This window comes from Pholcus phalangioides, unplaced genomic scaffold, assembly GCF_987345545.1.
Source record: "Pholcus phalangioides strain wild (caught in Gottingen) unplaced genomic scaffold, Ppha-v1.0 ptg000001l_1, whole genome shotgun sequence".
Lineage (NCBI taxonomy): Eukaryota > Metazoa > Arthropoda > Arachnida > Araneae > Pholcidae > Pholcus > Pholcus phalangioides.
Window position 1 is genome coordinate 25,206,190 of NW_028301594.1, and position 27,618 is coordinate 25,233,807.

A 27,618-nucleotide genomic window follows, 5' to 3' on the forward strand; every position below is an offset into this window, starting at 1 on the left:
CACTACGGGAGAAACTTAACAGGAGAGATAACCGAGGGACACACAATGACATTGCTTACTAAAGATAAACGTCCACAGTAGATCATGTTTACATCGGAAATAGGAAGATATACGCAAGATGCAGTCACATTCGGTTATAACGATCTAGGATGTGATGACAACTCGGATATAACGACAATATTTTTTTTTTAATCGAGCCCAACCAAATTAATTGCGTTGGAAGTGTGCACGTGTACCTAACAGTCTGAGTGCGTGAATTACAGTGCTGCCATCTTTTTTTTAACTGTGAGTGAAGTGTGATGATTGAATATTACCGATGTAGATCTTTTTCTTTCTGTGGCAAGACTTTAACGGGGAGATATGTTCGCATTCACGCTTCGAAGTTAGAAATCACAGAAAACCAACTTCAGCTGACCACCACTGCGCTGCCGGTGGAGTTCAAACCCGGGTCTTCGTGGTGCGAATCTGTCATTATGGCCGCACGACCGCACAGCGGCAAATAATTGTTGGCCGCAGCCGATTCCCGTGAATCAGCGAATTTCATTTGTCAGCCGAAATGTGAATTTCGTTGCAGGAACAGCCCAAAATTTGAAGATAAGTTTTACAAAACACTAAGAAGCACTAGGCTACTACTTAACCGTACATGTTCCCCTGCCGAATTTCTAACGAATCGGTACAAGCAGGAACGTAATGTGTGAGTGCATATAGTACATGGTCCTAACGATGATAGTAAAGATGGTAAATGCTTGATTTTCGTGGTATGCAAGCAATATGTTGAACAAGGGTGCTCAACGTTTTGAAGAGTGCCAGCCACACTCATTGGTTGGAAACTTCTCGCTGGCCACGAATTATCTAGAAATGTGTCTCGAACCAGTCAGGTGATCTGAGAATGTGCCGCTGGCTGCTTGATTGAATATTGCCAGAGCCCTGATTACATACTCTAAAAAGGGACAAAATATGCACTAAAAAAATTGATATATGCATCAAAATGAACTCAAATAAGCATCAAAAATAACTAAAATATGCACTAAAAATAAGATGAATCTGCATTTGAAAATACCGAGATAAGACATAATATCAAAAATATGTGCGAAAAACGAAAACAAATCAATCTAATAATTATTATGGGACTGAAAATGGAAAATACACATGTATTTGAAAGGGAAGAAAAATGAAGGAAACAAAATTTCCAAAATATGCATTTAAAAATATTGAAACATTCGTTTTTAATTCTGAAGTTTTCCTTAAAAGGGGAAATATCCCTTAAAGGGAAAATATGCGCAAAAAAAACGTGCATTTTAAAAAAATACAGAAATACGATCTAAAAATGAAAAATATTTACAAAAAAAACAAAAAAATGAAAAAAAAATAAACAACTCACGAAAGGGGGGGGGAACAAGCACAAAAATATGCACAAAAATGGGGAAAAAAATCCACAGAGAAGAAAAAAAGAGCATGTTGTATATAAGCACTGAAGTGTGTATGCCTTCGTTAGGCGAAAAATTCGTAAGCAAGAGGCGTTCGTTAGCCGATGTATCACAATGTATCACCGTGCTCGATCATGGAGGAAAACATGCAGATAGTTGCCTAGAAATGAACGACGAACTTAGTTTCAGTTTCGCAAATTCAAAAAAATTCCACGAGGAAAATAAAAACCACGTACTCGAAATTTGATCGATTTGCTTATTCTCCATTTTTTTTCTCCCCGCTTGAAAATATTCATATCGAAATTGAATATTTATGTAAAAAGGATGATCATCTTTCGGATATGCAAAGAAGATGGGGGGGGGGGGGGGAATTGGAAATCGATAGCCTGGCGAAAATAATTCCAAGCATATGACTCATAAATATATTAAGGAAAAAATACACATCAAAACCTCCTTATGAGAGGTGATACTATACAATATAAGAAAAAACAATAACGTAGGGTTTATTTTGATGCAGGGTGGGACGTAATATTTGGGGAGAGAGAGAGAGAGAGACAGAATGGACAGGAAAAAAAAAGTTACCTCTATTACCATTAATAGCCTTCTTCTCAAGTTTCTTCATTATCAGTCATTCATCTTGGATTTCGTCAGACAATAGAATCCGACAGGTGGCGCTCCACGGATGGGAAGATTATTTGGTTTAATTTGTTCCTAAAGGGCGGGAGGGCCACGTGATACCCGATCAATCAGTATCTGTTGTTACGGTATCAGAGCACTGATTAATATCTGATTTATTTGCTCCATGTCTCTCGTGAATATTCTGGGCTATTTTTGTCTTGTTTTTTGATCGCCATCTACTGAGGATGAAGTAGAAAGAAAACCTCAAAAAATGCAGTGGTGATTATGTTGGTTATGCCTATATGAGTAGTATTCGTCATCTGATCTGTCCATTAAATTTTAACTGAAGTTCGAAAGAAAGAGGGGGTCACAAATAGAATTCTTGTCAAAACAGGGTCGCGCTTCAAAAACTTGAGCAATTCATATATCTGAATGCGGTTGGCTGAAAAGTTATGCTCACGAAGAGGGGGGGGGGGATTTTTTTTTATTTTGGTGCAGAAAATAACTTTTGGTTCAAATTTTGTCATTAGAGGGCACTGCACAGAAGTAAATCACAGGAAATATGCAAATCAGAGTCCTATAAAATGGTAGGTGTACCATTAACAGCTTATTTCTGAATTTTATTGGTATTGGCGTGTGCATAAGGTTTACGTTGTCATGTTAACGTTGTTGGATAAACCACTGTTGGTGAAGTTCTTTTACATCACCTATAAATCACGGGCCATCCGCATTTAAATACATCTATTCCTTCAAATTTATGAATTTTTAAATTACTTACTAATTTATGGGCCACCCTGTATTTCTCGATAAACTCATTCTGGTTCTCAGGCGTTTAAGTGATGATGGTCGTGTTCGAGTGCTCGTAATCAACGTTTTCTTCTTTTCTTTTTTTTTTTTTTTTGAACAGAGGTAATGTTATCTAAATGAACCACATACGTCATTAATTTCAATACTTATCAAGACTCCCCCCCCCCTCCCTACCGCTACCAAATTACACTCGAGATGACCGATTATTACAAGCACTAGTCCTTCATAATACTGTTTATATAATAATAATCAAAGCTTTCCCCTGTTTTCGATGAAGTGCTCGAGTTTGGAGAGAAAATAAACATGAATGTTCAACGTCATCATTAAGAGAGGAGAGAGAAAGAACACACAGAGAAAGTCATCATCATTTGCCATATTTACCAAGAGTTTTGTTTTCTCCTCTTTAATATGTACAGAAAAGCCACATTCATACTAGGTTACTGTTCACATTACGAGTAAGTTCCACTTATATATACATTGCAGGGTAAAACAAATAATTACCACAATGGGGGGGGGGGGGGAAAGGGACAACTTTCTACAGAATTGTTATTATTTTTTTACTTGGGCTGTCGTTTCTGATTATAATCTGAAGCTTTCCAGACCAAATCACCGTTGTCTTAATAATCGTGTACGCATGCGCACTTGTTCGCACAAAGACTTGATTATATTGAAGCATAGTTATTATTATTATTGTCGATCGAAGTCGAATAATAGAAATATCATTTTCATTGAATTTTTTCGAATGTTTAGAGTAAAAGTTTTTGATTGGTTCTTCGACCCTGGGTGCCCTCATTCCGCCAAGGGAGCTGACTATGCATCGAGGTTTAGATGAGTGACTAATGGCTTGTGCAACTTCTGCCACTCGCCTGGAGTTTGGCTTATTCTTCGTTAAGACTTTCCAAGAGCCCGGTTTTCAAAGTTCCCGACGTATTGATTAACATCCAGTTAAAAACAGGGTGTCCCATAAATTCGTATATAAATAGTTAAAAAATTCATAAAAATTGGAACAACGGTACATTTTGAATGCGGGTTTTTTGCAAAAAAAAAAAAAGCTATTCCCACAAAGGGAGATTATTTTTGATTCAGAAAAAAATGTGGTTCAAATTTTTTCAATAGAGGACGCTGCACAAATGTAAATAACAAAATCCGGGACCCGAACTTTCCCTCGATCCCTTCTGGATCCGAAACGTTTGTGAAGATTCAGCCGGCGATTCGTGGCTAAAGTAAAAACAACTTCACCAATGGTCCACCAATGTCGACAGCATAATGAAAACCTCATGTAAAGGCCTATAACAGGAAATTTCAGAAATGAGAGTTGTTAATCGTACACTCTGGATTTTATAGGACTCTGGTTTGCATATAAAAAGTGATTTCCTTTCGTTCAAAAGAATTTGAACTATTTTTTTTTGTAGAAAAAAAAAATTCCCCGCCTCAGAAATTGAATTTTCTGGATGTTATGCCGAAACTAATATTTGGAAAGAAAACGTATCTGTTTCCTCCGGGAATCGAACCCGGTTCCCCTTGCATACCGGGAAAGTGCGCTAACCAATACACCACCACGGACACACTTTTCAATTCCATATAACACGCATTAGTCGCGTGAAGCGTTGAGTGGAGACAGCAGCCTCTAACTACAGCAATTTTCGCCCAGTTGGCGTTTTGTATTAAAAGATGGTGTTTTTTCGGCTCGAAATATACTGAGAAATTGAATTTTCTGGATGTTAAATGCCGAAACTAACATTTGTCAACGCCAATTGGGGCGAAAATTTGCTGTAGTTAAGGGAGGCTGCCAGTATATTTCGGATCGAAAAAACACCACCTCTTAATACAAATTCCCCTCCTTTAACAACTGAACAACTTTTTCGCAAACCGAATTCAACTATACCAATTCTCTCCTTCCATTCTCATGAATTTTTAAACTATTTGCGAATTCATGGAACACCCTGTACATCATTCTACTTCACAAGTATTATACTGATTTGAGTATGAGCATATGCACAGAAATGTATTTCACTACCTGTGAGAGGCTGAACACTCCTTCCTCCCAATCCCGGACTACTTTACTAGTCTTAAACCGCACATGCCCCTCGTAAATATTCCTCTGAGGAAGAATTGGTTCATGTCGGAATGTGCCGGATGTTATGCATCTAACGTGAAGTTCTCTCGTTTCTGAGGAATGCTTATTATGTGTTGCCATCTGACCCTTCCCCGCCGACTATGGCGTGAATCTTTGGTTCCCTCCGCGTTTGACCACAAAGGAACTCGGAAATGCGGTTATTGAAAGTAATTCAATATTTGTACCGTTGTAGGTCTGTTGCTATTTGTGGCGTGACTTTTCTAACGGGGGAGACCTGCGCGCATTCGCGCCTTCAACTTGAGCACCATAGTAGTATAGAGAAATATGCGCTCCCCTTCTCCTCTGAGTGCTCGCCAGCACTTGATCAACGCTTCAATTAGACACCCTGTAAAAATTTCATTCGAGGATTACAGTTGTGCAAATTTCAGGCATAAGAGCCCTTTCACACGGATGCGGACGCGGGTCCGGATCCGCATGCTCTTTTACACGAACACATATTAGTACAGCCCGCATCTTAAAAGCTGATTTTGGTGCGCGATTTGAACAATCCTGTTTGTTTTCTCCTTGATCTGCTGATTGGTCCGTTTGTCCCCTTTTTTTCTTTCATTCTTAAAAGACAGAGCTTCTACGGAGGGATGGATCATCATCATCACATCCTTACATTTCTAAACCTCCTCCGGTCATTTTCTTCTTTCTTGTCCTTTACAATGTGTGGGCGCACACACACACACATCTTCCTCCACCCCTACGCGAGATTTTTTCTTCCTAGTCACAATTCTTGTGTCACGTATACCTCTTCGTCCCAGTATGTGCTCTGCCTGAATGTGTGCTTTTCGTTTGATGATAGACGTAGGCATTGCTCACAACTCAAGAAGAAGTCTGAAGACCTCTCTGTTCTACGACTACGACACGTGATTGCCACTGACGGTGAACGCGTTTCAAGAAAATGTTTTCCAGTTTTTATTTCTTATCCACTTGGCAGTTGTTGTATTTCATAGTGTCATCTATCGGCCAGATTTTCTAACAACAAAAAACAACTTGTTCAACGAATTTTGTTGCCTGCCCTCACACACACACACAATTGTCAGCATTTTCTTGATATTTGTATTTTAAAAACCGTCCATCTATTTCACGGCACCTTGCATTTATCCATTTATTATTTAAATGCAGTATAATATTGAAACTGTGAAATAAGATTGAAGATGTATATAATTATACTTTCCGTAAATTATACATCGGGTGTGGGTGTCGTTTCACGTGATGAATTATGATCGAGTGTGATCTGTTACATATGGTTTTTTTGAAGCCTAAATTCTGTCTGACCAACACGTAACCGTAGTGTAGAGCTAGCGTATTGGATTTGATATAACAGGCGGAGTTTAATGCAATTAAATGTAGACATAAAATCCGAAAAAAACTGTTGAGAGAGAACCTCATTATTACGCAGTCATTTAGCTTCGAGCGTTTTTTCCCCCTCCTTCCCAGGAATAATTAATGCGAAAATAATCTTTTGGGCGTTTCGCTGACAAATTGCGACAGAGTGTTGCAATTTTCCTTTCCAAATTACGATCGTGCCTGCATGTTTAATGCGCGTATGGAACGCCTAGATTTGCTTACTTACTTGTAAAGTGATGTGTGTATTTTCCATGCTTCTGAAGAAATAAACGATTACAATAATTACGTTATTTAATTGAATATAGTAACCGTCGAGAGGCCGGACCAGAACTTTTATTTTAAATAAGACAAACAATACACATTGAAAACATCTAATCCGTTGTGTGCCGCAAATATAAACTTTTAATCAACACAAGTAGTCTAACTCAAAAAATTACTAATTGAATAGATAATTTTCATATAATATATATAAAATAATTCCGAATTTTATCAAATAAATTGATACCTCCTTTGCAAGTTGACCAACAGGGCCTGAGCCCAATTGTCCGATTGATTCGAATAGAGGGGGCGCTAAATTACTGGAAGTTTTCACTAGCTCCAAACTCATTTCTTTCATAAGTTCTGGATTTTCATTAAAATTATTTCTGTCACTGATTTTCGATTATCTTTCATTAATTCTTGAATTGTTGACTTTTACAATGATTTCAAATTCTCACCATTTCTGAATTTTCTTTGATTTTTGTTCAGTGCGTTCATATTTTTGTATAAATATTTTTTCAGCATTCCTATGGCCATTCTGTAGTTATGATGTGTTTTAAAAAGGGTGCTGACTTCTCCCAAAAGTACTATTCTATGTAAAATCATGGGTGGGGGTAACCTCAAAAATTTATGCGTTACAGTCCAGGGCGACGAAATTACCAAGACGCCCCCTGAAAACCAGTGGCGCAACAAATGGATTTATAATAGGATTGCAAAAAAAAACAATTCTTTAACTTTTCTACTTTTGTGTTCTTCAACTTTTTTCTACTTCCGGACCGGTGAGATTAAGCTCACGATTTCGCGAACAAGAGAAATAATTTGCGAACCCTGCGGAGAAAAAATAATAATACACAGAAGGAAAATTTTTTCTAACCTTCTAACTTATTATATTCATCATGCGGGAAACATCGTTGATATGAGACTCTACTGTCAACTATTCAATAAAACAAAACTATCTTCTATAATTCAAGTAAAATTGATTGTTGGTTTTAAATCGTGCGTAGCATGGAAATGATAGTACATAGTATAATACCATATGGATTTTAATTTCATGATTCACACGCTGTAAATTTTATGCGTTATTATACCGGTTGCTTTTTATAGACATTTTTGACACAGAAAAAAAAATCCAATCGTGCTGGGCTCCTGCTGCCACCTTACAAATAAAAACAAAGTGATTGTTATGATTCTTTAAGTAAAATTAGAAGTTGTTTTTGGACCAGTGAAAAAAAAAAAGCATGAAAAAGGAAATAAAATGGTGTCCACCGTACATTTTTTTATTTCATACTAGATATTGGTGTAAATTTTATGCACCATGATATCGGTTACTATGCTTTTATGTTTACCACAAAATCATTTTGTGGTAAACAAAAATATACTAACCAGAAATATGGCGCATAAAATTTACATCGATATGCAACATGCGAAAACAAATATGTTTTTTCATCATATCAATATTGCACACTAGTATAAAATCCGCTGTCAATTTCACACGAAAAATTTGAGACAAACAGTTTTTGCTTTGATTTTATAGGTGGCAACTGAGAATCCAGCGAGTTTTTTTACGTGAATTTTCTTTTCTAATGAAAATACCAGAACGGGAAAGCGAATAGAATTCGAAGTCATTTATCACTATGACGTCAGCATTTTATTCGTATATAGCATCAATATCTGCATTTTCATTTTATCCCATGCTTTTAATTTAGCTCTCGAGGAGATGGGTCTGGTAACTCCAGGGGTTGAAATGTGCAGGGATACCTCAGTTAACGAACTGCCTCTGCTTACGAATTTTTCAACTAACGAAGATTTTTTTATCTTCGTAATTTTTCAGCCTCACCTGACGAATACGAATTCTACTGACGAACACTTTTGTTGATGTGGATGAGCGCACTGAACAGCCACGTCGTGAGCTGAATTTCAGCGCCCCAATCATCATCAGAATTATTGTCACTTGAACCCAATTAACTTTTGTTCAGCCTGGAATCTTTTTCAGATGTAAATTCACTTTTTTTTCTGAAAGTTTTCTGAGTCATTTCATGTACAATCAGAGATCCAGCTAATAGAAAATGGATTAAAAATAAGAATGCTATGTTTTCAGAGCATGCTCTTTCAGTGCAAAACTCTTTAGGCATCAAACTGAACATTCTATACATTCTACATTAAATTTTTTCCTTAGAAACCTATGGGAACAAATTATCTTCGTTAGCCTAGGTATCACTGTATTTCTAGCCAAATTGATTTCTTCTTGACTTTCACCATCATTTGATCCCTAGATTGTCATAACCTCTGTCTTTTTTAAAAAGAATTAAAAGCATAATTATTTTATTTCTGTCTTTTCTTTCAGCCGGATACGGTACCACAGGCCGTAATCGATATGAACAAAGTACTAGAAGTGTCGGATGCGGAAGATGTCACGGGAAACCAATTCGCGATCGCTATAACTGCTCCGGAAAAAGTGCATTTCGTGAAAGGGACGAGTCGTGAAGAAAGCAGATGGTAAGTATTCAAATACATAATGTGTGTGTGTGTGTGTGTAGCAAAAACGTCCGTTATTACGACAGTTCAAAATCACCAGGAAAGTTGTCGTTATAAAAGAATTTAAGTCTTTTGCTCTGTCAGATTAGAAATTTTTTGAAAATTGCTGCTTTAAACCGTCTTTTAGATCGTTTCGTTCTAATAATCAACGAATGAACAGAACCTGGTGCATTCTCAGGATTGACCTTTGGAGGGGGGCACAAGAAATTTTTCTGAGAGAAGTTTCAATTACTAACCATCAAAAAGCGTTTTAAATTAGCAGAAATTTTTTAAATCATGTAGAAGTAGTTTCGTTCAATATTTCAATTTTTTTACAAAAATATTCAAAGATATTTTTGATCGTCTTGGGGGTACGGACCCCTGTGCCAATCCCTGCGTATGAGAACTCTAGTCACAGAATTGATTTTTGCTCTCACACCAGTTAGTTTTATTAGACATTTTTGCAAGGAATTTCGCATTATCATAGAGATTTAGTCGATGAAATGAACTACTAAAAATGTTAATTTTTAAACCACTGCTTCCTTTGATGGTTGCGTGGACTTCGTCAACATTTTCTGCTAATCATAAAATTTTTTAAGTACGATTTTTTTCAGTTATTTTCGGAATCGAATTTAAACTGTGACTTCTAATGCTGTGAATTAGTCATTGGGGGAAAAAACGAATGAAATAATCACACAAACCATGCGTATCGTGAGGAAGCCTGAAAATAGAACGGGGTTAAAACAATTTGACTCTTCTGTGTCCATTCTTTGTTCTAAGTACCTCCGTGTAATTTTTACTGAGCATGAGATAAGAGTTATCGTGTTCAATTCTTGAAGACAGAGAAGGAAGCTGTCTGACAGTCGAGTGGTTAGGAAACTATCATGACTACGCAAGTCAGGGTTCAAATCCCGATTCAGGCATGTTTACTTTACTTAACACTTACAAATATCCTAGACAGATCAGTGGGAATACGTGAGGATCATGTTGTTAAAAATATATATATTTCTGAGAATACCTTTGACGTTATATCGAAAACTTTTCGAATCCAACTCGCTATAACGGAATATTTTCTGTATCTAGGGATTCTGTATCTAACACTAACTATTTGACAAGCACTCACAAATCATTCGTTATAGTGAAATTTTCATTATAAGTACTCGTTATAACGAACTTTTTCTGTGCATAAAAACTTACATGCAATGTACATGCATCACATTCTCTCATGCCCACCGCACGTTCATACGCCAGTATGATAAGTCCATAAAAATCAACCGTTGCTGCCATTGCGTTGTAAGCAGGTGCGCATAATTAACTCGGGCAGGGCTTTGTTATCTTTTCATGTGTGATGAACGAGCTGATGATGACGATGCTCCATCAATTTTGTTCGTGAGATTCAATGAGAGATGATTGGCGTTTTTAACTGATTGTGACGTTGCTGTCATGTACTGTATACAACAACACACAACACTTGACCTCTTGCAAAACAAGTTATGATCAAAGACCGTTAGTTTGAAGATGATCTATGGATATAATTCGATTCATATTATAGATGGATCTTCGTAAAATTAGCGCCACTCGATTTCTTCATCGGTCTCAGAAGGGATTAGTCACTTGATGATCGTAGTGAAAAGTCTCTTTGTTTCGATGTCTATAATGTCTATTTGTTTTCATTGATGAATAGACTTGCCAGAGTGTATGTGTAACGTTATAAACCTGGCTTTAAATGAATCAGGCTGTAACGCCATCATACGTAATTGTTTCTGAAGTTTGAAATAATTTATTTCAGATTTACTATAGTTAATGGTTGTATTGTGCGTTGTGGTTACATACAGAGTAGTTATAAAATAAGTTTGCTGGCATATGAGGCCCTAGTGGTCACAAAAATCAGCGAATGCAAATACAATTCGAGGTACACTCGGTCCCGCTTAAATGGATATCAACGATTCCAGCTCATAATATCTGACTAAACGGGATATTCTATTACGCGGGTAACTATGCTATTACCGGTAGTATTGTTTGTAGAATGTCTTATATATTTTACAATGTCTTAAACGTCAGATTTTTCCTTTGCTGCCCTCTTTGAAACCATCTTTTTGAAGCAAAAAACATTTTCACGGTTTTTAAAAATCGTTGGCGTTATTTGCTTTGTTTTTTTTTCTTAATCATGGCAATAATGCATTTTTGGCTCTTTCAGCACGAAAAATCATTGAAATACAACTTGGTCGACACTGTGGAAATCAGATCTTCTCTTTCGTTTTCTGATCAAGTTTCAGTTCTTTCGCCAATCTTCTTCAATTTCATGCAAAATTTTCTTAATGCTTGACACCCGAGCTTGAAAATTTCCATTCTCTTTGGGAATATCAGTCCAAGTTTTTGGTTGTTTTTTTTTTAAATTATTATTGCATCCAAAACTTTTATATGTGTCACAAAACATCTTTTTTCTTTTTGCGTTCACTCGTGGCATTGCATGAAGCCATCACGATTGTGCAGATTTTCTGAGATTTTTACATCCATGTAAAAGCTAGCGCTCTCTATGGGCTTAATAGAGACTAAAAACAAAACAATATAATCAGATGTACTGAAGGCAACTTAGATACATTCGATTAAGCAAGAGTCCGGTTGTTGAAATTATTACATTAAGCGGGGAACTTTTTTCTGTAAGAGAAATTTCAGTTCCAGAGGATTTTATCCTTTCGATCAGAGTATCTGTTTATCCGTTACCCGATTAAGCAGGCTCAACTGTATGCGTGTTTCAGAATACGCGCTAGAGAAAGCGGTGTTTCGGTTACAGCAGCAAATTTTCAGAAAATTCAAATAGGGACACTCACTTTTATGCATTGCAAAGTGATCAGCGCAGTAAAAAACCATGAACGGCGTTAGAACGGTAACTGTGCATGATAAACGCCGGCGATAGACGCAGGCCATGAGGAAGCATCCAAAGCAGCTCTAATTTCTGCCGCAGGAAGTCCCTCCACCTAAGAGTGCACGAACCACTTGTGTGGTGTGAGATATTTCTTCGTCTGCGTCCTACGCTATTGTTTATGGTGCGACATGTACCGTTTCGATGCCATTTATGGGTTTTCTCTGTGCCGATCACTTAGCAATGCATAAAAGTGAGCATTGTCATTTGAATTTTTTGAAATTTTGTTGGTGTAACCGCGAAAAAAACTGTGTTTTTGTTTTCCTTCTCATTATTGAATGAAACACCTCGAATTTCATTCGCATTCGTTGATTTTTGAGGCCACTAGGGGCTCGTATATCATTAGTTTATGACCAACCTGTATGTATGCACGGGTGAAATACCATATTTCCCAGCAAAAGCCGGCATGCCGTAAAACTCAAGGGACACCAGTGTTTATATATTGGAGTCTGGTCCGCTCTCGGCATGCCGGGAAAAGCGAGGATTAATAAAGATCACAGTATATGTATTCAGCCAATTCAATGCACTTTTAGAATGAAGATATTTAAGAAGTTTTTCCAAGAATCTGTGACTCGAATTCCCCGGCATACCGGAAAATACGGGAATACACGGCCTGCTGTCTCCCTCGCCATTTCTCGGCATGCTAGCTAAGGTGGGGAATATGGTAAGGTTCAAAGCCCCCGGTGGTTTACAGTTTGCATAGCCGTAAGGTTAATAGAGTGGGTTTCGTGTTTGCAAGAACATGATCCATTTATTGTCTCTAAGCGCGAATGTACCCTGAAATAGCGTCGGAGTAAGAATTTGTAATTAAAATGAGCAGTCGCAGAAAAGGAAAGAGAGTTTGAGAAGAGGTGAACGAACAACAACTGGCCTTTCATTTAATTTCGGCAGCAACATTACTCATATGCATGTCCATATATACAAACACACCTAACTGAAATGAGAATTACTACGAGACTGGGAGTGGACGGGGGCATGGGGTGTAAGAAAGTGCAAAGACACCAAAGCGGGTTAATCGATGATGATGTCCCGAAAACTCGATCCGTCGGTGCTGGTGAAACGTGAAGAGCTTTCTCAAACAACCTCTTATATATAGGCGTTGTATACGTTTCATAACGCGCTGTTATCTGGTGTGCGTGTGTGTGAGTTTCTAACGGTTAATATCCGTACATGTTTCACGGTTTTCTTCAAAGATGTTTCTGACTTCCTTGATCACCGTTCTTTCCGACCTACCTTTAGCGAAAGCATTCGCCCCGATAAGATTTACAAACAGCGGGTGTTTGACAACCCTCAATTATGTATATCACTACCATTCGTTGTAATCATTATTTCATCTTGCTTTCTCTCACAGTTTTGGAATTAGAAACCCGTTTTCGTGTTAAATTTCCATAGCCATTTTTCAACGTATTTTCCGTATTTAGTTATTATTACTTAACTGTGATGAGATAATGAATTCTAAAATCCTTTTCATTGGTGTTTTTCAAGTATTTATTAGCATTCTAGAGATAGTCAGGACAAAAACGTTGGCAACAGCTTTTCTTTTTTCAAGGTGCAACCAAAGAAGAGGGACATAGGATGTCTGTGTTACCCCTTCCTTCACCTAAAATTAAGAGTATTGAAAGAAAATATCTGTATCTCAAAATTTCGTTAGAAGAGATTTTCTGCGCATTCTAATGCACTCTCATATGCTCTGTAATACACAAGCGTGTGTTTTCCGCCCAAGGCAGGTCCTGCGTAAGGGGCCGTTCAAGTATTACGTCATCATCGATGGGGGGAGGAGGTTTCCGATTTGCTGACTTTTGATGACAGGGGGGGGGGGGGTTTGGATAATGCTTACATCATCAACCACCCTTAATCAAAATATGAAATATTTTTAATGGCATCTTACTCGGTGCGCCAAAAACGAGAAAACCTTCCGATAGTTTGTGGGCTCTTGAAGTAACTAACCCCCCCCCCCCATTAATAAGTGCCCTACAGAGCCACTTTAGTGATCTCCAAATGTTTCGCGGATCCCCAAGTGATGTGGAAATGTGTCCGGGTAGCTTAAGTGCTCTGGAACTGTGATATGCATCACTCAAGTGATCCGTAATTATACGACGCGCATCACTTAAATAATCTGAGAATGTGCCGCGGGTAACATGAGTGATGTAGAACCGCACTGGGGACCACTTAAGTGCTCTAAAACTACGTCACATGTCACTCAAGGGATCTCTAAATGTGTCACGGATCGATCGCTTAAGTGTTCTGGAACTGTGTGCCGAGTCATTTAAGTGATCTGAAAATGTGCCACGGGACGCTTAAATCTTCTGGAATTGTACCACGGGACACTTAAGCTATCTGTAGATGTGTGGTTTAGTTCCTTTTTTTTCTATATCAAAATTAGGTTTAAGTAGGGCAGGCCGCATCAGATAACCCCCCCGGGCCATATTTGGTCCGCGGGCCAAGGGCCTTTATGCGATTTATCGTTGTATGGCTTAGACGGTAGGTCGCAATGAATTTATTAAAGATAAATTTTGAGTTCATAGCCTTCAAATAACATTGAAATTAACAGAAATTGGTTATAATAACATGTAAAGGTATTTTCTTCCGAAATTTCAATTTAAAAAAATATTTTTTTGCATTAAAAAAATAAATTTTTGGTCGTAGGAGGGGGCACGAGCCCCTATGCCCCCCCCCCCGTGTACGTCTCTGATCCCACAAATATGCGTTAAGATTCTGAGGGGCAGAGCTGATGACGAAAATTTGCTGAGAAGGGGTGAGGGGGTCAGAGTTTTGCTGACTTTTGCTAACGAGGGGGGGGGGGTCAAAAATGGATAAAAATTTACTTACGTAATACTTGAACGGCCCCTTAGCACCAGCCAAAAACACGAGTGAAAGTGGGCATTGCGTGATTGCTGTGATATTATGTTTTACAACGCAATCCCTGTAGTGGTCAAATAATGGTCTTTGGTGAAATTACTGCACAATTGTGTACAACGTTTTTTCTTCTGATACTTTTATTTGGGTGTCTACTACTCATAAAAGTACATACAGAACCTTCCAAACATTAATCTGAGTAATTTACAATGAATTAGTGCGTCACGTGTATACAGTCCAGTCGAACGGTCAAGCATGCGTTTGAGGAACACGTATATTTAAAGGACATGTCCTGATCGAATGTCTCTTCGAATAGAAACTTAATTACTTCTACATAAGTGACATCTTATATTAGGGACAAAAAGTTTATTCCCATTGATGTCTCTTACTGAGAGGTTTCACTGTATATGCATTTCCTCTAAAGCGGCAGTTCTCAACATTTCGAATCCCACGACCCGGTTGATTTCTTTTTATGAGTGGATGACCTGGTCGTACTTTAACGAATAATAGACAATAAATTGAGAAAAATTAAGTGGCGAATCATTCTCATGGCCCGGTTTGACTGATGTCACGGCCCCGTGGTTGAGAAACACTGCCATGTCTGAGCAGTGCGTGGTTTTTGTGTGTGCTGCCACCTTTTTGACGAAATTGGAAATGATATTGGCTGGTGAACGAAATGTAGCGACTGAAATATATAATTTTAGTGTTTGAGGTTGCGCTGCCCTTCGTGGTCACGTTTTCTTAACGGGAGATAATCTCGCATATGCTCCCCCAATTTGGGTCATCCTGTGCCTCGCAGAAAGCAAGCGCTAAATGAGCTAAAAATAGTCATCTCGATGTGTTTTGCAATTTTCAATGCAAAAACCTACTTTTTAAAAATTCAATGGCATTCCTCTCACTGCCTGCATCAAAAAAAGTAATGAAGCACAAATTTTAAGAGAAGCAAATAAACGACATACCACCTTGGAATATCAGCGTGTAAAAATGGATATGACACTTCATCGTTATGTATTTTAGCGCCATCTGTGAATTTTTAACGCGCGGCACCTCAACTGAGTCCGGGAATTTTTTCGAATAGAAATTGCGTTAAAACGAGGATAGAGAAGTATATCCTGGATGACACGGAGGAATTACGTGTTGAAACTGTTTTTCTCAAAACAGAGATCTTTCTCTCTCTCTCTCTCTGAACAGAGAGAAAAGGAAGAGAAAGTCACGATTCAAATCGATCACAAAATAAAGATCGATTTGCCGCCATGGAGAGGGAAAAAAAAGTGAGATGTAGGTAGAGAGAGTGGAAAAAAAAAAAGCAGGAGGCAGTAAATTCGTGCCTTTAGGGAAATTGATTCATTGCATATTTTGGAAAGATGATTGAGGTGGAGCGTTGGCCCTGAAAGTTAGTGTAATAGAAAAATATCAAACTGCCTCAAATCCATTAGGTAAGGGTTCCCATAACGTAAAAAATTGTGCTTAAGGGACGATCACGTGCACAAAAAAAAAAATTAATAATCACGGTGATCCAGACCCAACGTTCTCTAAGGGTGCCGAACTTTTCGCGATAACAAATGAAATCACGAAATCCGCGATAAGAGTGGTTTTTTTTTCTTCTCTTGAATGATGTATGGAAGAGAAAAATCGTGAATATTCATGGATACATATATGATAGATATATATACATTATACATAGATAATTTTTTTTTAAAGTACCTAATTGAAACACGAAACCCGGGGTTGTTGCTTATTCAAGGGGATGGCAATGATGGTTTGATCTCGAATGGTGATGACCCTTATCCTTTCTTCCATCAGCAAGTGCTTTTGCTGCCTTTATTGCTGGTTGTATTGGTCTAATTTCAGCTGCTACTGGTATTTTCTTCCCTCTATCATGTTCCGATGGGAAAAGTATTAATATGTGTTGAGTTTTTTTCGTATAAAAACGACCTGATTGAAACGAGTTGATTTCGTGTTGCATCGATCAACTTGAGAAGATTTATTTGCTGTGTTGGGTAAATCCTACGGGAGTGATGAATGGAGGCACGCATAGATTTTTGGAGAAATTTACTTATTTGATTTGTGTAGGTGTTTTTTTTTTGGTTTTTTTTTGGTAGAACACATCGAATCTAGCAGTTGCTATCGTTGTTGAAAAATCAAATGATCACATGAGATCATTGATAATTTTTGTGGCACCACGGCCATTTTCTGCAAACAAGGGCAAATTAGACAGACTAACCACTTATTGCCGATGGGGTGCGCTAACCCCTAGGTTATTGAGAGTAACTTCAGAATTGTTAAGAGCAATTTTCTCAGAATTGTTAAGTGTAATTTTCTCAGAATTGTTAAGTGTAATTTTCTCAGAATTGTTAAGTGTAATTTTCTCAGAATTGTTAAGTGTAATTTTCTCAGAATTGTTAAGTGCAATTTTCTCAGAATTGTTAAGTGCAATCTTCAGAATTCTTAAAAGCAATAATTCATGAAAAAATAATAATTTTTGAAAGAAATAATTTTTAAAATGAATGCAAAAATAATCTCACTAATGAAATGATTTCATTTCATTCATTAGTGAACATTCATTCAACTAATGAAAAAAAATAATTTCACAATTAATTAAAAAAAAGTAATTTTAGAATTATCGGGCAAATTTCAGATTTAATAAAATAAATAATTTCTAAGAAAGAAGTAATTAATGAAAAGAAGTTATTAGAAAATAAATAGAAATTCTCAAATTTAATGAAATAAATAAATTCAGAATGAACAAAAATGCTCAATAAACTTGGGGAACCCTGCTTGAGAATACCGTGGTATGACTTAGTGGTCCTCGGACTTCGTGGGCCACTAAGCATTATTTAATTTGGCCTGCAATGTTTGAAAGGTTGAAGACCCGATCAGGCTGTTCACTTGCCCGTCTGTAATCCCACTATCGGCCCTTAGGGCTAGGCATGGAAGCGTAAATTTGATTTTGATCTCATCTGGAAAAGTATCTTTCTTCTCTTGCAAAATTTTGGGAGGTTTTATTTTTGAGACTTGGTTATTTTTCAGTATGAGTGTGTGTGTGTAAGGTTTCTCTCTCTCTCTCTCTCCTACGGTGTGCTGGCACAGTCAACGCCGCTTATTAGCATCACGGATAATGTTAGCATTCGGGTAGTGTTATCACCTTTTCACAGAACGGAACAGACCGATAGCATAACGTGGGGGAAAAACTCGTTTTATCGGGACTCTTCTTATAATTCTATCATTTTATTTCATTTTTTTACGCATTCTGAAGCTGAGATTTAACTCAACAAATCACCCCCGCAAAGTACCGTCATTAAGCTGCATGACTATGTGAAAGGCTGGAAGGTCATCTCTTCCCCCCCCCCCCTTGTTGACAAACATTTCTGTACCTAATGTTGTAATCAGTCGTAGTATTCACTGTCATCCATGTAAGAGTGGAGCTGCTTTTGCAATGACCTTCCCATAGTGAAGGCAGATGTATGACAAAAAAGCCCTTGCCTTCAGTTCTTGTTTCTTACATATATATATAGTTGGTTACATTCAAATTTTGTTTTTGAGAGAAACTTTTTCAACGGATCTATGAAACGTATATATCCGATACTTAAAAAAGGTATCGGAATTTCTGATATACATTATAGAAATTTGAAATCAAAAAGCATTTTAGCTCCATTCTAACGCCTCACAATGGTTGAACAAAAAAAAAAAATGCAGGATTTTAGCTTTTGGGGAAAAAATGGAATGATTGAACATTTTGCAACCATTTATGTAGGAAAGAAAAACATAATTGTGTGTGTGTGTGTGTGTGTGTATATATATATCCCATTTTACCAATACCCGTTACCACACGTCCCATTCGACCAAACGGTATGTATGGTCACCACACTTGCAAATGGGACTTTTTCAGATATAGTTATCATTCGGTTACAGGTACTAAACCCCCCCCCCCCCCGAGTCCCGATATGATCACATTAAGCGGCGTGGACTGTATTTAATATTTTATGAAGGTAGGAAGAAAAAGTTGCGGCTTGTTCTTATTTGTTTCAACCAGAATCAATTTCTTTTTTTGTTCTTACGGTTTTGAAATCGATGGATCATAAGTTCTTGTCGGTTCCTTCCGCCGATGATTGATGATCACGGAGCAACTAATTGCTTTTGTTGATCCGATCGAAATCACTTTAATTGCTCGCTTTTAAGAGGAATTTAATTACTGCGAGAACATTTTCCGCTCTTAATCGATCTGGGGGCCCCTCAGAATTCCTCGAATGGGTTCATCTGGAGGTATAGGTACATCTGATGAGGAGGATTTTCTTGGTTCCTTGACCCCGTACATGTTCCGGTCGTTCAGGGTCACGACTGACTTTCGTCCATCGGTCTCTCTCTCAATGCTATTTATATTGGTCGATGTGGTGCCCAGTAAGCTTTTTGAAAATTCATCCTTGACAGCGAAATAGCGTTATTTTCGCCGACTCCTTTTGTATTCTGAACATAACTCCACCTGGTTGTGGTCACGTTGAATGATATTTCGACCGAAAAACAACCATTGTCTTTTGAAATCAAAAAGCAATAAATAACTTTTTTTCTTTTACGCTTTTTTTGTATTTGATAAGATATCGTGGGGGCTAGTTAGAAGCTCCTATATGGTGAAATACGGTTAAGAGACAGAAGTGAAAATTTTCTGATGCGAGTTGTCGATGCAACATACGGTGTAGGGTTCCCAAAGAGCTGGAACGTAATAGAAAATCAGGGAAATTGAAAATACTTAGGGGTCTCCTCTCATATTTGGCAAAATTCAGGAAGGAAATATGCAAATTTTTGATAAAAGTCAGGAAAAAAAATACTGAAGGTATTGAAACTCGGAAAAGTTTTAAGATTTTTAATTATATTTCTTATCTGCGGCTTCCTATAATAGCTTAATAGTCAGTTCCCTATCTTTCTCTCTCTCCGCCCCTCCCTCTCACACACACATGCACGCACGCATGTAAAAGAATCACTTAAAAGGATAAATAGGCACACGTATCAGTGTTTCCAGGTCGCCGTTAGCTCCTGATAAAGGTTGGTGATGCACACTTTGAGAAACACTAGACTACAGTTCCTTGATGAGGTTAGGACCCTTAGAAGATGAGATTAGAGCTCTTAGAAAAGATAGAGTTGATTTATAGTGACGGACTCGCGATGCGAGGATCCGGGTTCGAACCCCACAGTGGTGGTCGGCTGAAGTTGGTTTTCTGTGGTTTCCAACTTCAAGGCGCAAATGCGAGCCGATCTCCCCGTTAAAAAGTCTCGCCACAGAGAGCAACAGTCCTACAACGATAAATCATTCAATCATAACACTTCACTCATAGTTAGAAAAAAACTGGTGGCAGATGGCAGCACGACACATAACAAGCATTACACAGGAACAAACTTCACGTCAGGTTTCACTACACGTACACACACATTCCCGCATGTACCGATTCGTTGGGGGGTTCCGCGGGGGGTTGTGGGCGGGGTGCATGTATGGTGTAGCAGTAGTAGGTAGGGTAAAAAAGGGCTCGGGGATCCATGATGTTCTTAAGTCAGCCACCTCGTTGGGCAATTTGCCTGTTGTGGCGTTGTATTTGTATTTGTATTTGTATTTGTATAAAATAAGACCCAAAGGGAGCCATGGACGAAAAAGAGTTAAGAAATACTGTTTTATATAACATTATACTTCATGAGCAAGTTCTCAAAATTTACTTCGAGCTTGTAAAACATTATCGTACGTCGTGCCCATTTTACATTAATTTCATATAATTTTAGAAGCTTGGATGATAATAAAAAAATTCAAGGTTTTTTTTACCTATTATCATGTTTTGTGAACATTTTTTTTTAGTGTAGGTTTGTGCTATTTTGATTCCTTTATTCTAATAAATGGAATAATTAAAAGATGTAGTTATGCTCCCGAAAGTGGTGAGTGAAGTGATCACATGATAGAAATAGTAATGAAATGATAGTACCTACGCGTTACATCGTCTTCTGTAACATTGCAGGTGGTTCGATGTGCTTAGCATGCTTCCTCGAAACAACGTGAGAGGCAAACACAAGCGTAACGCAACTTTTCCTGGCATCAAGGCAACCACCACTCCTGCGGCCATCATATCCGACCATGTGAGTACTCTGTTACAATAATATTAATGAATGACAATAACAATGATAGTGATTGAAGGCGTTTCTAAACGACTAGAAAACATGTGGCACTGAAACATTTCATGAAAAATTGATTTTATTTTCTGTTGCTCTCACAGAAGAAAACTAATGAAGATCAAAACCAATGCCCGGACGTTGTTCAAAGGCCGAGGTTTCTCAGCACTTCGGAGACTTGCCGAACGAATATGAAAGATTTCCCGTGGCTCCACCAAGTCAACAACAACAACGACGAAGACGTCTTCCCGACCAAAGATTACGACAGCAGTGATGACAGCAACCATCACCATCTCGTGATAGAAGAAGCGAATGGCACGATCAGCAACCAAGGTGATCCAGATGATGATGTTGATGATCACCGGGTGAATTCACCATCCGAAGTTGAGCTCAACAACGCCCTCAACAATCTCATCACATCGGCTGTACAACTGAGCCAACAGCGACCCACTCCTGGCATCCAGTACGGACCGCTGGAAGGTGATTATCGCTATAAAAAAATCTGTCAATATGTCTTTCCACTTATACTCTACAGGAGGGGTTCTTAACCTGTGTCGCGACCCATCAAACTTACGTCGCAGGGGCTCCTGAGATGGGTTGTACAAATACGCTTTACGATCCGGCTATAAACCCATCTGTTGAGCCATTTGCTTTAGAGATATCTAAGCGATTTCGGTTACCTGGGCTGGAACCCAGACATTTCTGGGGCTCTCTCTTGGGCCATGGTTTTTTACACAGTATTTTTGGGGAGAAGTCGACACCCAAAAAACATTATTGTAGGATGCGCAAAGAGATGTTGAATAATATTTGTACAAAAGTGTCAACACACTAAAAAAAAACCGATGAGGTTAAGGAGAAATATGAAAAGAAATTGATGAGAAAAATAATTTCAGAAGTAATGGGAGAAATAATTCTCTAGAATTAATAAGAATTCAGAATTTATAAAAAAATAATTTCAGAATGAGTGAGAGTAATAATTCTAAAATTGGTGAGAGAAATTATTCCAAAATGAATGAGAGAAATTATTCCAAAATGAATGAGAGAAATTAATATAGAATGTGGGAGAAATTAATATAGAATGTGAGAGAAATTAGTATAGAATGTGAGAGAAATTATTTTAAAATTAATGACAGAAATTAATCTAGAATGTGCGAGAAATTATTCCACAATAAATGAGAAAAATTATTCCACAATGAATGAGAGAAATTATTCCACAATGAATGAGAGAAATTATTCCAGAATTAATTTTGGGACCTTTGTGCTCGGGCCCAGTTGATCCTATTAAGACGACGCGGACTGGTTTAAACTAATGTGTGGTTCTAAACTCACCAACTTCGAAAATTACCAAATTATGTTAATCGAATATTATTTAATAAGAATTTTTAAATTGAAAATAAACCCGATAGTTCGCAAAGTTGATCGTGTTGGTGATTTGGAGTCTCAAAAAAAAAAAAAAAAAAGCAGCTAAGAACTCCTGCTCTATAGAGCGAATTGATATAGAATGAAATGTGTACACATACTACTCAAATTTTACTATATAATTTTTGTCTGTCATTAATGCTCGGATAAATTCTTATCTACTTGAATGATTAATGTTGCAGATAATGCTGACATTGTTTTAATTGCGAAGGAGGAAGATTCAAAGGAGAAGTAAGTTGTTATTTGTAGTATATTTTTTAATGTACAAACTATTTACTTCAATAACCGTACACGTTCCCGGTATATTTTCCGTAAAGGTAATTTATCGTATTAATACCCGTGTATAAGGTGAGCTGTATCGGAATCGTGCCGCTTCTCGAATCTGGTCAATTTGTGCATGTCACAGTTGTCTTGACATCTGTTTTCCGAATCCGAGTAAGAAACTTCTCTGGAATATAAAGAAGAATATAAATCATTATACTCTTACAAAAAAACACAATTTTTTTTTTGTTTCCTTCAAATTTTGAATCTTATCTTGATCTAAAAGTTGTCTTGGTTTTCGGAAATTGTAGTTACCTCGATCTCTTTCAATCTTATAGTTATTTAGATCTTTGATGTTTTGATCTAATAGCTATCTTGATCTAATTTAGTTATGTTGATCTTTGGTATCTTGATCTTTAGATCTAATTTAGTTATGTTGATCTTTGGTATCTTGATCTTTAGATTTAGTTATGTTGATCTTTGGTATCTTGATCTTTAGATCTAATTTAGTTATGTTGATCTTTGGTATCTTGATCTTTAGATCTAATTTAGTTATGTTGATCTTTGGTATCTTGATCTTTAGATCTAATTTAGTTATGTTGATCTTTGGTATCTTGATCTTTAGATCTAATTTAGTTATGTTGATCTTTGGTATCTTGATCTTTAGATCTAATTTAGTTATGTTGATCTTTGATCTTTGGTATCTTGATATTGGATCTATTAGAAATTTGGACCTTTAAATATCTTGATGTATCTAGATCTTCCAGTAAAATTTGGATCTTTAATATATTGATCTTTAGATTTTATAGTTATTTGAATCTTTAGTATCTTGATTTCCGGATCTTCTAATTATTTGGATCTTTAATATTTTGATCTCTAGATCTTATAATTCTCTTCATCTTTGAATCTCATAATTATATTAATCTTTGATATCTGAATCTCTGGATATTTTAGTTATTTGAGTCTTTGGTATCTTGATCTCTGGATATTTTAGTTATTTGAGTCTTTGGTATCTTGATCTCTGGATTTTATAGTTGTCTTGATTTTCAGGTTACAAGTTACTTGATTCACGGGATTTACATTGTTTTGATTTTCGATCTTATTAGTTATCTTTAGATCTTACATTGTTTTGATTTTCGATCTTGATTTTTAATCTTAGTAGTTGTCTTGATTTTTGATCTTATTAGTTGTCTTGATTTTCAAATCTTATGGTTATCTTGATCTTTGAATCTTATAGCATTGTCTCGACGGTGGATAATCCACAAGACGCAGCAGCCGTCATGAAAGTCGCAGCGGCAGTTCAGCGCAGTCGACGCTACCAGAAACGCGAGAACAGGAATCTCCGAAGCCAAAGGAGTCGATCGGACGGTGTCGCGAAGATGATCCCGAACAGGGATGAAGTCGATTTGCTGTCTCCGAAGTCATCGAAAAGCAACAGTGAACTGTATGGGTGCTCGACTGTATCTCCGGTTGACACGTCGTCGCCGATCGTCCACCCAGCAACTGCTGGACATCGCTTGGAATCAATCAATGGAAAAATGTCTCCCGTGCCTTCTCGTCGTAGACACCGAAGTGACACTGGTACGATATCTAACTCCATTCTTATTTTTTTTCTAGCTGTTCTGACAGTCTCTATGATGATGAACTTGTTAAAATGGCCAAAATTCGAGCATAATGAAAAGTTGGATATTTTTTTTTTAATTTTTGTCACAAAAACATCTCCTATGCACCCCGCAGCAGTATAACATAGGGCCATATGTAATGGTACAACTAGCATTGCATATGACTTATAGGGAGAGGTTTTTGTGAAAAAAAAAAAAGCCATTTAAAGATTGTTAGATTAACAATCCAACAATTTTTGTTTTAATAAAGTTGGATAACGAAAGTAGCTGAAACTCTTATGTCTCAAGAAGTGAATTAATAAGAGTTGTTGGACTTTATGAAGAATTCAGTGATACCCCAACTAGTACGTCTCCAGATTTGGATACCACACAGGCATCATTTTACGATAATGAAATCATTTGTGCTGTACCCGAGGAAGTACAAAATATAGGCAGAAGATGTGGTGGGGGTGTCTATACGGGTGGAACTCGTTTAGACAAATCGCATGATGCCTGATTTACGTGAATATACAGTATATGCAGTTTTGGTTACCTGATCAAACTGCTGGTGTTACACTGTAACGAGGTGTAAAAGATGTATTCACGGGTTTTGACCGTGTTTGACGACACCACCCCCCTCCTCTTTCTTTCTTAATAGATTAGATTGAGCATATGTAGTATCATTATAAATGCCGCCACTTCAATGTCACTATATAGTGTAAGATTCTTTGAAAAATAATAACTTTCCAATTCTGACCAGATAAACGTCGATCACCAACATTTTTTTATGCATTAATTATTGGTAATTGCCATTCTCTCTCTCTCCTGTCATGTTCTTTGGATACGTTCTAATATTTTGCAAACAATTATTTTCTTGTCTTCTTCGAACAACAGTCGAACAGAATGGCAATTCTGCACCGAAACGTGTCATCGACAAGAAAAGTTCGAACAACGGCAGGTGCACGTTGAAAAAATCCGAATCTCTGATGAACATAGCGTCCGAATTGTCTCCGGAACTGAGGAACAAAATCAGCGAGCTCAAGAGGAATTACTCCTACAAGGGATCTCCTTCCATGTACCGCAGCAAGCAAGAGAGCCCCGGCTCTTCACCAGCAGGAGCCGTCGCCAGCAGGTCCGCCAACAATCCTTTCATTCGACCTGTGCGGGATACGGACCCGAAACCTCCGTCGGTAAGTCACGCTTTATTTTATTCTCGAAAGTGTGTGTTAATTTTCAGTCAATACCCGTCTTGACAATTACACATTCACAAGTCCCCAAAAACACGCATTTACAAGCAAGTATGTAATGCATTGCTTACGTAATAATGCAAAGTTTAAAGACTTTCTCAGAGGATCCTGTGGAACGTACTGTACATTAGACAGTGTCAAACTCCTCATTGATGGCTGAATAATAATTATAAACGTCGTATGTTACAGTTTAAAGCAAAAATATCCCGTTTTAGAACAATGTGAAAAAAAAAGCAAACGCACGATTGAACATTTTGCAATCATTTAAGTCAAAAAAGAAAAACCGAGTTGTCCTGTTTGATCAAATGGTCATTGTATTCGTTTTCCGATTTCTTTCGGATATACAGTCGAATCCCGTTTTAACGAATACCGTTATATCGAAAATCTCGTTTTAACGAACACTTTTCTAGTCACGTAGATACGTTTGCATAGGAACAATGCAAAGACCTGGAATTCCTTTATAACGAAATTTCGTTTTAACGAAGTGAATTCTCCGGTCTCATGGAGTTCGCTATAACGGGATTCGACTGTAGTTATAAATCGGTTATTCCTATCAGAGTCCCTGATGCGATCACATTAAGCGGCGTTCACTGTATATGAGATGGTCGATATCGTCTCCTGCCGGGCAGAATCGAAATTTTTGGGAAATATTCATAAGAATAGCCCGCTAGGTAACGTTGGATTTTTTTTTTAGCATTGATGCAAAGTAACCCGTGTAGGTGCAAAGCAGCGCTGGATTACGATACATGCAAACAAATAAAAAAAATAAATAAATAAAACGCAAATAATCGAAACCATGTCATCTTCCATAATAACCATTTACCATTATGTCACTGAACTTGAGCTCATCACAGAAAAAGTATTTCTTTATTATTTTTTTTAAAAAAGCATAAATGAATGCAATAAAAGTTGTGTGTCTTGAAAAAGTTCAAGTCGAGATGAAGAAGCGGAGATGACATCGTATCGATCACTGATAAGAGGCGTTCAAGTTGAAGCCTCTGCGATTAAGTCGACTCTCGTGTGACGTTTCGAAAACATGGCAATGGTATTCATTTGTCCTGAATCAGTGCTCAGTGGATCGTGAAAATGGAAAATAAGATAGATAATAGAACCGATTCATTTCCATATATAAGCGTAACATCATTGTAAATAACCATTTCGAACATTGAATCCTATTCATTTCCATTCGTTTACAGAAAACAAGAAAAAATTAGCTTCTTAGTCTTTACTTTTCATTTATTATTATTTTTTGAAATGATGGACAAGGTCCAACGAGACAAGTTTTGAGGTAACAAAAATAGGAATCCTATGGTTTTTTTTTTTACGTTTTCGATTCTGTTACAATAAATTTGAAAACAAGGATGTTTCGTAAAAAAAAAAAATCTCATAATGCAATCGTCGTATTGTCTTCCTCGTAACCTGATCATGGCCTACCGCTCTGTCTCAATGAAGAGATTTTAGCAAGTGGTCGAAGACCTAGGCCATACTGGAAGATGTGCATGTATGTGTTATGAGCCTAACGTGAAGTCCGTTTCTGTGTAGTGCTGTTGATTTGCCGTCTAACTATGAGTGAATTGTAATGATTGAATAATTATATCGTTGTAAGCCTGTTGGTCTCTGTGGTGAGACTTTTCAACTGGGAGATGAAGTAGATATCTGAAGTTGGAAACTATAGAAATCCAACTTCAGCTGACTACCATTGTGGCAACAGTGGAGGGGGGGGGGCGAACTCGGGTTCTAGCGATGCGAGTCCGTCGTTATGACCATTCAACCACCACAGTAGCCGTCACCCTGGCAGAGTGGAATCACCCTGGGCAGAAAGGGTTGATATTGTATGCACACAATTTTTTCCATCGGATGTAACATAACGTAACCAGATTCACCTCTTCTCCCACCTTTTGCAAGATACGTGAGCACTCTTAGGATTTGGCAAAGGTAATTAATTGTCACTTCAAGAATCGTCATTGATTCAGATTTTTCAAGTTTTACATCATTGTATTCTGTAACTTTTGAATTATCAGCTATGCACGTAGGAGCTTTGTTTAATTTTGATTCCATGTAATTTTAGAGT

The 27,618-nt window shown here is 37.5% G+C and overlaps 1 protein-coding gene across 2 annotated transcripts in view; it reads left to right on the forward strand.

Annotated features, from left to right (window-relative positions):
- LOC149090177 (uncharacterized) overlaps positions 1-27,618 on the forward strand; it is a 152,503-nt gene that overhangs the window by 98,180 nt on the left and 26,705 nt on the right. For both annotated transcript variants that reach the window (XM_089232455.1, XM_089232461.1), the window contains exons 4-9: positions 8,927-9,078; positions 20,869-20,986; positions 21,124-21,499; positions 22,621-22,669; positions 23,937-24,280; positions 25,195-25,490. In XM_089232455.1, the coding sequence (XP_089088581.1) occupies positions 8,927-9,078; positions 20,869-20,986; positions 21,124-21,499; positions 22,621-22,669; positions 23,937-24,280; positions 25,195-25,490 (1,335 nt within the window). The remainder of the gene's footprint in view (positions 1-8,926; positions 9,079-20,868; positions 20,987-21,123; positions 21,500-22,620; positions 22,670-23,936; positions 24,281-25,194; positions 25,491-27,618) is intronic.